Source organism: Myotis lucifugus, unplaced genomic scaffold, assembly GCF_000147115.1.
Source record: "Myotis lucifugus unplaced genomic scaffold, Myoluc2.0 scaffold_126, whole genome shotgun sequence".
Classification (NCBI taxonomy): domain Eukaryota; kingdom Metazoa; phylum Chordata; class Mammalia; order Chiroptera; family Vespertilionidae; genus Myotis; species Myotis lucifugus.
In genome coordinates this window covers 455,122-465,952 of record NW_005871174.1, presented here as the reverse complement: position 1 = coordinate 465,952, position 10,831 = coordinate 455,122, and the positions used below count along the sequence as shown (strand labels likewise).

Sequence of the window (10,831 nt, the reverse complement as noted above, 5' to 3'; positions counted from 1 at the left end):
CTGGGATTTTTCTATGTGGATAATCATAGTGTGTGAGAATAAAGGCAGTTTTATCCTTTCTGACTTTTCTTTCTTCCTTCCTTTCTTTCTTTCTTTCTTTCTTTCTTTCTTTCTTTCTTTCTTTCTTTCTTTCTTTCTTTCTTTCTTTCTTCCTTCCTTCCTTCCTTCCTTCCTTCCTTCCTTCCTTCCTTCCTTCTTTCCTTCCTTCCTTCCTTTTGCCATATTGTAGGAAGCCTTTCATTATACTGTTTCATAGGAGTGGGGAGACTGCACATCCTTGCTTTATTCCTGTGATAGGGGCAAAGCATTCCATTTTTTATCATTAAGTATGTTAGGTGAAGTGCTTTTTGTAGATTTCTTTTATCAGCTTAAAGGAGGTCACTTTTTCTCAAGTTGTGACATTTTTCCAGATTCTAAAACTGCTTGAGTTATGCCTTGGGTAGAGTGACCAGGGAAGCTTTCCCTTAGATCTTTAGATTAAGATACAACCACCGCCGCCATTGATATTTTTCATGTTATTGTTGAGATTATCAATTTCTCTCTGAAGTTGTCTGCTCTCATTTTGGAATCCTTCTTTTAGAAACATGGCCTGTTCCTAAAAAGGGACAAATAAGAGTAAATAAAGTACAGCAGTAAGCAAATCTCAACTTCTAGCTAGTTTCAACATTCTTAGTATTTAATTTCTTCTTGAAATTTTCTCCACCATAAATATTCATTATACTTTCTCTTGGACATCCTAGCTGCATGATTGCTTTTCTTGAGCTTCCTTTAGCTAAGAGAGATTTTGGCTTATACCTTCTTATATAGTGATAAAATTAAATTATAAGTCCCATTAATCCTATACAACATATGTGGGCAATCTTAATCAAATGTTTCTTTTCAAATTTTATAGACTCTTTTACACACACACACACACACACACACACACACAGAGAGACTTTTATATACATACACATGACAGAAATAAAAAAATTATCAAAATCAAAGGAAGTGTCTGAATCTTAGATCAGGGAATTTGATTTAAGCTTCCACAGCTTGGTGGCAAGAGTAGCAGGATAGAAGTAAGGACATCAAGGCCCCAACTGTCCACACAGGATTTCTGCACATAACTCACTACACAAACTAGACGTAGGGCATAGCAAACAGTCAGGAGTGGCAGACACATGTGTGAAAGGCAAGGAGTCTTTCTGCTCATAAAGGTTCTCTTAGAACCGAAGTCATACCAGGTGTGACAGAAAAACAGTGATTGTAGATTCCTAAGTGGTGAAGGTGGTTCAGATATCTTACCAATCTGTGTGACCCTATAAAAGCTCATCTTCTGTGAATCTCTGTTTCTTCTCCTAAGGTATAGGTACACAGCAATTCTTGCTCCATGTAATATTAAGCAAGAGACACAGATAAGAAATATTTACAATGCCTGGAAGATAATAGCTACCATTGATTGAAGAATGTATTGATGAAGGACTGGATGTGAGATAAAGGAAAATAATTTTTTTTTAATAACCAGACTCCAAGTCAGGCAGAGAGACAGGGATTGAGAAGTATAAATGGGCAAGCAAGGTCCTTCTGGGTTTTGGGTTCTAACAGACACACAAACAAGTCAGGAAGAGTGGACAGTAAACAGAAAAAGAGAAACCTCAAGGTGATGCCATTAACATACCTGAAGTTTAAGAGACAGAGCCCTCTCTTGCTCTGCCATTAATTGGGCCCTCTCCTGCTCCATCTTCTCAGTCAATTGTTTCACATGTTCCTGATAACTCTTTTCTTTCTCCTCCATCATCTGCTGATTCTTCTTCTGCATTTCCTCCAGCATTTTTGCTGCAGCCTCTGCAGATTCACCTTTCACACGTTGCACTGCCAGGAGGAAAGGAAGAAGACAAATTCATGTGGGTGACCACCTTGCTTTTTCTTCTTTGTGAACTTACCTGTCATTGTTGCTGCTGACTGCCTATGCCCCACTGAGACTGACTTTGATAGTGATAGGCATCTTTGTTCATCTGGCTCTTGTTTAAGGACCCCAGGTTCTCCAAGCCAAATCATTTGAACTTTTAAAAGCTGTTGAGGCTATCTAGTCTCTTGACTTGCTCCTCACCTTCGATCTCCTTTTCCTTTTCTGTGAGAGTCTGGTCTGTCTGTAGAATTGCATCAATCACAGACTCCTTGGATCTCAGGTATGTCTGAAGAACTTCTTCACTCTACAACTCAGAAAAAATGGCATTATTAATAAGAAGTCACTGGAAACACTTATTCCTGTTTGTCCACCATTTTTTCCTGTAGGAATTGATTTGCTGGCCCTGGTCCTTGTGCTGGTCAAGGGGCCCCTGTCACAGGGTGGGCATATGCTCCACATTGGCCAAGCCTGGCACCCTATGAAGCAGACCTTTGTAAGAGATTGATATAAATATAAATTGAGAGTCCCTGTTCTCTGATGAGGGCTCTACTTTTAGAGCTGTTGGTTCTGTGATCCCATATGGGGTGAGGAATGAACCCATTGTGGAGAGAGCAGATCCAAGGAAAGGAGGTGGAGGGAGACTGGGAGAAAGGGAAGTGTGGGGTTGAGGGGAGCAACAGAGAGACAGATAAATGCTGGTTACCTGTATTCCCTTCCTGGGTTCCTGAAGATACTTTTTCTTCAGCTCCTGCATAGTCTGTATTAAGAGATGATATCCTCCTGATTTAGAATAAACCCCCTGCTTTATATCTTCTTCTAAAGAATGGAAGATATCCTTAAGTAAAGCTGAGCAGCGATCCGATGATGCTTTCATATTCTCTTTATAATAGTCATCTCGCCTTTTTTCTAGCTGAGCCTTTAATGTGAAAATAGGACGTAGAAAGAGTACAGAGAAAATGTTAGCTTGACCTCAGCATTTTTGGAAAGACTTCTCAAAAACCAGTCTGTGACCCTGTAAAAACTTACAGGCACCTCAGCAGGACCACATCCTTCCTCCTGATCCTGTCTTTCTATTGACGACCCTTTCTCCTTGGAGGTGAAGTTCGTGGCAGAGATTGCTGGCTTTATGTTAGCATTGATGCTACCCACCTGCTGGTCATAGTGGGCCATGGCCTTTTGCAATGCAGCCTAGTTCTCTATCTGGGCTGAGGCCATGACTGCGTTCTCCATGCAGGGCAGGTCCCCACTGCTGATGGCATTGACATAGGTCAGGACTAGGTTCTCTCGTTCTACAAATACACCTTTAGAGAGAAACTTCTGCTTTTCCCATTGGACCAGCGATTGCATATGGAAGAAATGTGGCTCAATATAAGCCTGCTCAAGATAACTAAGACTACATCTTTCTTTGCTTTTGGCTATAATATTAAATCATCTGATAACAGCAACGATATAAGTTGATGCAAAACTCTGATTGTTACCTGCATGCATTTAACTAAATTATGAGAAATAGTATTAGTTTATGCATGAAAGCAAACAAAATGTTCAAAACTTTAAGTCAATCATAATAAAATTAGTTCTTCTTACTATAATAATGATAAAAAGTGGTTTTATCATTTTGAAGTCTAGTAAGAATTCTTACTTTCATGATAAATATCCATTTTATTTTCTGGTAGTACTTTGCTTTCTGAGACCCTAATCCATATAAACATAAGAAAAAAATTACCGCTAATTCCTTTTGAAATAAATGGTCTACATCCTTGAAGGAATTCTTCATGAAGACTTCAATGGCCTCTTTCTCACTGGCCATGTGCAGGTCCAGGAGCTCTTGGAGGGTTTCTGTGGGCAGCTGAACCTTCTCGGCCATCTGCTGGTCATAGTGGGCCATGGCCTTTTGCACTGCAGCTGAGTTCTCTATCTGGGCCAAGGCCAGGACTGCGTTCTCCATGCAGGGCAGGTCCCCACTGCTGATGGCATTGATATAGGTCATCACCAGAGTCTCCAGCCCTACAAATAGAGAACAAAAGTTAATGTTTGTTGTAGGTGGGATGAGGAAACTGTCCATCTTCTATAAATCTGATGATATCTCTCAACACTCTTTTTGCTCACAGCATCTAAGTCCTCAGAATCACCTAGAAGTTTTCTAGAAATGCAAACTCTCAACCTCTGCTCCAGATCAACTGAATTAAATCCTCCTCTGGCAAGATCTTGGGTGATGTGGACACATATCAAAGGGTGAGAACCTCTGTTGTAGGCACCATAGACCTGTGTTTATTGAGTGCATGTGCTTTACCCCTAAGCACCGTTAGAATAGGAAATGTACCTCTCATTTATGTCTCTATCATCAGTTCTGGTCCGTGGTAAGCATTTATAAAATCAATATTTGTGAAACAATTAAAAAGAAGTCCTCTGCCCTGGCCAGGTGGCTCAGTTGGTTGTAGCATCGTCCCATGCACCAAAAAGTTGTAGGTTGATCCCTGGTCAGGGAATACACCTACGTTGTGGATTCAATCCCCAGTTGGGGTGCATGCAGGAGGCAACTGATTAATGTTTCTCTCTCACATCGATGTTTCTCTCTCTCTCTCAAATTCATTGAAAAGCATCCTTGGGTGAGGATTAAAAAACTCAAAATAAATTTTAAAAGGAGTCCTCCATTTTATTTATTCTAGTAGAACCCTGTCTAAGAGAACTTTCTGTGATGATGGTCCTGTGCTATATATGCTGTCCAATATTGGAGTCACTAGCCATGTAATCAGAATTGTTAATTTTCTTTAATTCTAATTAATCTAAATTTTATTTTAGATAAATGTTGCTGCTACACTTGTCTAGTAGCTATTATATGGGATAGTACAGGTCCAGCTTATTCAGGCAATTTTAAGCAATAGAGCTTTTTTGATTTGTCCTTTTCTATCTTTTCTCATCCACGAAATCTGACTAAATCTATTACAAATGTTCTGTCATCTAGAATATACCACAGTAATAGTAGTAGATTTGCATTTTTCAAAGCTGAAACTAGGTGGATGCTATTCCACCTTCCTTTAGTCTTAACAGTGAGAGTAATGACCGGGAAGTGGACTCACGGGGTCCATTGACCTGGATGCCTCCTGAAAGAGTTTTGACTTTGGACTTGCTAAAGATGTAGGAACAGAAGTCAGCAGCTTGTTGCACAAATTCGGGGTCCAGCTCATCATCATTCATTGTCTCAAGTTGGCCTAGCTTCTTCCGATGAGTGGGGCGATCAAAGATAAAGCATTTCTTCTTTGGGAAGAACTTTCGGATACAAAGTCGGGGCAGGTTAAAATTTTTATCTTTGGGACTGGTACCTGGAGAGAGATAAAAAAGGGCTTTGCTTAATATAAGGGCTTGGAGACTTTTTCTGTAAATGGTCAAATGGTAAATATATTAGGCTTTGCAGGTCAGGTGGTTTCTTTTCCAAGTATTCAGTAAAACTTATTTGTAAGATAGCTGGCAGGCTGCATTGGTCATCATTTGCCTGTGTGTATAGTTTGCCAACCCCTACCCTAGTGCATTGTCATGCTTTAATCTATTTTCTTTAATTAAATGCCCATTCTACTCCATATTCTTTGGCTAATTACAGCATCACAAGCCCTAAGCAGGGATATAAAATCAATCTGATCACAGTACAGGGAAAAATGAAAAAAAAAAAAGAAAGTTGCTCTTAGAATAGGGGAGAAGATAATTCAAAATCAAATTTATAAATTTAGATATCAAACAAGTATTAATTCTTAGAGCTAGGCAGCTGAGAAGTAGAAAACTATACATGTAAAAACACTAATAGAAAAATAAAAGATGATGGTTGCTAATGGCTTGTGATTCCCAATTATCAGTTCTCAGTCCCCTTTACCTTGCTTGAGTTTGAGTGAATTCTGCAGGTACTCGTCTGCTGAGATGGGTTGTCCATCTACTGCCAATTCTAGGGAAAAATCCCTCAGTGTCCACACAAAATCTGGAAAGAAGCTCACAAAGTCAGCTGAATCCTCAACCTCATTTGCATTACGTGAAGATTTTGCCCTTATTTTTTCTGTCAGCTCTGTCACATAGCTGAGTAGCAAACTAAGGAAAAATGGTGTAAAAGAACAGTGCCCCTCATGCCATATTAGTCCCACATATTCCAAACCTTTGTTTTGGCTTTGTTTCTAACTCAAGTGTTAATTCTTCCTGCCCTTGAATTATTTTTCATACTTTCTCTTTTTGTGCTTGATTCTCCAGGATTCACATTCAGGGAGCTGGTATTTAGGTACTAGTCTCCCCTCTGATTTTGATGCTGTTCTGGACCACAAAAAGGATACTGCAGTTGGTCCATGGCCTGCTGGTTTATGGTCCCCATGCTATTATACACAAAGGTGCTGCTCAGCAGTATTGCCAGGGCAAAGATCCAGGAGTCATTTTGGTTGTCACCCTGGAAATCAGAACACATTTGGGCCAGGATTATGTTTTATTCTCATGGCACTTTCCAGATCAGCAGTAGTAAACGGATGCTCATTTAGTTGAGTGGCTTTTTTTTAGATTAATGACAAACAAATTCAAATGAAAATTGAAAACAAATTCAAATGAAAATTGTTAGTCGAACTTGGACTATGAATAGTCTTCTGATCAGTATTTTTGGTTACACTGATTCTCACTAGGTCCTCTTATGACCATGGACAGATTATTGAAAGACATAGTCCAGCTGGTGGGCACTCTAAAGCCTTAAATGTAATTTAATTTCTCTATGTTTTTGCAGCAAAATTGACTTATGTAAGAATAATAATACTTATAGTTATTTTATCTAGTCATTATTATTCACTTAACACTTTCCATTCTTATTAAATAGTCAAAACAATACTATATGGCCAATATAGACCATTTGCATTTGTTTTACAAATCAGAAAACTGAGGTTAAAAGAAGTGAAATACTTTGTTAAGGCCACTGTGTTAATGACAGAGTTTAAATTGAAACAACAGTTTAGGACTTCTGAACATTAATCCTTAACTAAAGTTCTCTGCAGGATAGGACTCATGGCTGATTTTGTTTGTAGTACCTTTATGCATCTATGTTAACCGGATTAGCTTATAGCGTCTTGTTAACAATTAGAATACTATCTAATGACCACTATGGTCTTCTCGGATTCTGCCTTTTATTTTCATGATCCCTGATTGCAAAATTTGGCCTCTTAGCACATAAGCAGAAATGAAAAAAACACATATGGTTTAGTGCCAGCTCTTATTTGAATAAAAATTAAAATAATAATAAAAATTTAAAAAAATAAAAAATATTAATTAGTGTAGACAATACCTAGAAATGAGGGGATTATCTCCAAATTGAATCTTTAATACTTACCTTCTGTACATCTCCCAGCCCCTCAGTGTCAAGCAGAACTAGGGTGTAGTTTGGCTTCTTAGGGTGCGGCACACACCACATCCAGATGCCTTTGGTGTGAGACTGAACCGTGGAGCCCAGAGAGAAGCCTTCAGGAGGAGAGGAGAGGGAGGGAGTGGAGTTTTCATAGCAGATGTGTCTTTAAATGGAGATAAAAGTTAACATAATCAAGGTAAGGAGAGATTACAAGCATTACCCTGGGTGGCGTTGCTCAGAGGTTGAGCGTTGACCTAAGAACCAGGAGGTCATGGTTTGACTAGGAGGCAGGGCACATGCCCTGATTTTGGGCTCCATCCCCAGTGTGGGGAGTGCAGGAGGTAGCTGATCAATGGTTCTCTCTCATAACTGATGTTTCTAGCTCTCTCTCCCTCTCCCTTCCTTTCTGAAATCAATAAAAATACATTTTTAAAAAAACTACAATCAGTATTGATTTTACAGAGAAACAGGGAAATTCAAATATCCAATACATAAAAACATTCAACACCTTTTTATTATAAAAACATAAACAAATGAGGACTAGAAGAAAACTAACTCAACATAATAAAAGCTATATATGAAAATCCTTCAGCCAGCATCACACTCTATGGTGCAAGATAGAAAGCTTTTCCTTCTACAAAATTAATCAAAATAGTTCAAAGACCTACATGTAAGAGCTAAAACTATAAAATTCATAGAAGAAAATATAGGGGGAAAGCTTCATAATATTGAATTTGGAATGATTTCTTGGATTTGACACCAAAAGCATAAACAATGAAAGAAAAATAGTTAAGTTGGATTCAAAATTAAAACTTTTGTGAGTCAAAGGATACAATCCACAGAGATCCATAGGTATCCTGTGGAGTTGGGGAAATTATTTCTTAGTTGAGGGATTGAGATCCAGAATATATAAAGAAGTTCTGCAACACAACCCCAGAAAACAAACAACCCAATTAAAAAGTAAGTGAAGGACTTGAACAGACATTTCCTTAAAGAAAATATACAAGTAACCAGTAAACACATAACAAGATAATTAACAGCACTAGCTATCAGGGAAATACAAATCAAAACCACAATGAGATATTATTTCACACCCATTAGGATGATCACTATCAAAAAAATAAAATAACAGCCCGCCAGCGTAGCTCGTGGTTGAGTGTGGACCTATGAACCAGGAGGTCATAGTTTGATTCCCAGCTTGGGTTTTGAGCGTGATCCCCAGTGTGGGGGTGTGCAGGAGGCAGACAATCAATGATTCTCTCTCATTATTAATGTTTCTATCTCTCTTTCTCCCTGTCTGACGTCAATAAAAACAAACAAACAACAACAAAAACACCACACACACAGCAAAATAACAGGTATTGGCAAGAATGTTGAGAAATTAGAATCCTGTGCATTTCTGGGAGAAATGTAAAATCGTAGAGTTGTCGTGGGAAATGATATGGTGATTCTTTAAAAAATTAAACATAGAATTCTAGGAAAAGAATACAAATTATGCTTTTAAAAGGGAAATTAAGGAAAGTGGGAAGAGACAGTGAGTTGACTCTCTCAGACCACAGTAAGGAAAGAACATAATGGTAGATTAAAAGGTCGCTTTCAATATTCCTCCCCATCTCTACCTTGCTCTTCTTGTAAAACCATACTCCATGCTGGGAGTGGGGAGACAGAAGGGATCTGGCAGAGCTTAGCTGGTGCCCCTCACCTTTTTGCTGCCCAGCCAGCTTGTTCATCAGGTAGGATTTGCCTGTGCGGTAGAGACCCACAATGGCCACCACCACAACAGGCTGTGTAATGGCAGACAGGATCTTCAAAGCTTCTGGGTTAACCACTAGTTGCGTGTTAGTGTTCTCAATGAGGCACACCGGGCCTGGCATGTGGATGTCTGAGGCCATGTCCAGGGTGTCACTTATCTGCAAGTGAGGAGATGGGATGGATTAGAATTTCCAGTCTAAGTAGATCAAGAACTTTCACCAAAACGTTACAGAAGTGCAATTGAAGGAGTCCATTAAAAAATATTGGTGTGACAAGGACATCAACATTTAACCATTTTCATGAACAAAATCTTTAATTTACCATAGAAAACTTTTTTTTTAGATTCTCATTAAAATTTTCAGACTACAGCCTGCCTGGTGTGGCTCAGTGGTTGAGCGTGGGCCCATGAACTAAGAGGTCAGGGCTCAATTCCTGGTCAGGGTACATGCCTGGGTTGCAGGCTTGATCCCCAGTAGGGGATGCATAGGAGGCAGCCAATCAATGTTTCTCTCTCATTATTTTATTTTTGTTTTTCAAAAATTTTTTAAAAAAATATATTTTATTGATTTTTTACAGAGAGGAGAGAAGAGGAATAGAGAGTCAGAAACATCGATGAGAGAGAAACATCAATCAGCTGTCTCTTGCATGCCCCCTACTGGGGATGTGCCCTCAACCAAGGTAAATGCCCTATACCAGAATCGAACCTGGGACCCTTGAGTCCGCAGGCTGACGCTCTATCCGCTGAGCCAAACCGGTTAGGGCTCTCTCTCATTATTGATGTTTCCATCTCTCTGTCTCCCTTCCTCTCTCTAGAAATAAAAAATTTATTTACAGGACATTAAATATAAAATAGATTAGGGTTTAGAGAGTAGTTTACATCTTGGCCATATGTAATAAATTTAGTATTTATTTGTTAATTAATTCTGCTATGAATAAAGACTTTTGGGAATAAGTGTTTCATCATTTTATGTATGCTCTTTGGACAATTTTTACAGATTTTTTTTGTTGTTAATCCTCACTGGAGGATATTTTTCCATTGATTTTTAGGGACAGTGGAAGGGAGGAGGGAGAGACAGAAAGAGAGAAACATTGATGTGAAACAGACACTTGGATTGGTTGCCTCCTGCACATGCTCCCACCACAACCATTCAATCCACCCTTCAATCCAAGGGTTTACACTCTAAGTACTGTGCAAAAACAAGCAGGGCATTTTTCACAGATTTGAAATGTGTGTTTTTTCTACTAGTTGTGCTTATTTTGCAGAAGCGAGGGTTCACAGAACTGTTTATACTGTTATTCTGGAAGTGGAACCAATATAACTTACATTTGAAAATTTTATGAAAATGTATGACTGTATGAAAAACATGACTAGGACCTGCCCAAAGCCTTGGTATGGGCTTGTGCAAGCAAGGGGCCCTATACTTCAACTTCATTAGCTTCACAAAAAATTAGCCTCAACTAAAAGGGGGTAAGACTGCACAACTGAAAATACTGAATGTTGCCAAAAACCATGTTTGTGTATATATGTGTGTGGTGTAAGGGAACAAAAGACTATGAAATATGGATTAAAAGATCAGGAGGGAGATCAAGAGAGCCTAGGTTGTTTGATAAAAATATATTTCCAGTCATACACTTGTAGGTTTTCTGTTTTGTTCTGTTTTTCAACTTAGTAGAGGAAAAGGAGGAGCAGGAAGAAGACAGGAGGGGAGAAAACTGGGGAGAGAGAGGGAGAGGAAGAGCTGAAAGGAGAGAGAGGGAGGGTTGTCAGAGAACTAGGTGATGAGTAAAGCTCATGCCAAGCCAAGGAATTCAGAGGCAGTTTCCAGAAAGCAAGA

General features: G+C 39.0%; 1 protein-coding gene across 1 annotated transcript; it reads right to left on the bottom strand.

The window, feature by feature from the left end:
* Positions 1-472: 472 nt before the first annotated feature.
* On the bottom strand, positions 473-9,150 carry LOC102432324 (guanylate-binding protein 1-like). The gene is made up of 10 exons (XM_023758246.1): positions 8,947-9,150; positions 7,230-7,357; positions 6,199-6,308; positions 5,754-5,950; positions 4,969-5,211; positions 3,615-3,895; positions 2,595-2,807; positions 2,093-2,195; positions 1,661-1,854; positions 473-595 (listed from the first exon to the last, which is right to left on the bottom strand). The coding sequence occupies exons 1-10, from the start codon at positions 9,134-9,136 to the stop codon at positions 473-475; spliced, it is 1,782 nt and encodes a 593-aa protein (XP_023614014.1). The 5' UTR covers positions 9,137-9,150.
* Positions 9,151-10,831: the final 1,681 nt, after the last annotated feature.

What these genes read in the sequence shown, in the direction of transcription:
- LOC102432324 (XM_023758246.1), bottom strand. Translation starts at nt 9,136, where the DNA reads ATGGCCTCAGACATCCACATGCCAGGCCCGGTGTGCCTCATTGAGAAC. An exon ending in CAGGCCATGGACCAACTGCA is followed by an intron (nt 5,951 to 6,198) that starts GTATCCTTTTTG and finishes TTTGCTACTCAG; the next exon opens with CTATGTGACAGAGCTGACAG. An exon ending in CATCCAGGTCAATGGACCCC is followed by an intron (nt 3,896 to 4,968) that starts GTGAGTCCACTT and finishes CTCTATTTGTAG; the next exon opens with GGCTGGAGACTCTGGTGATG.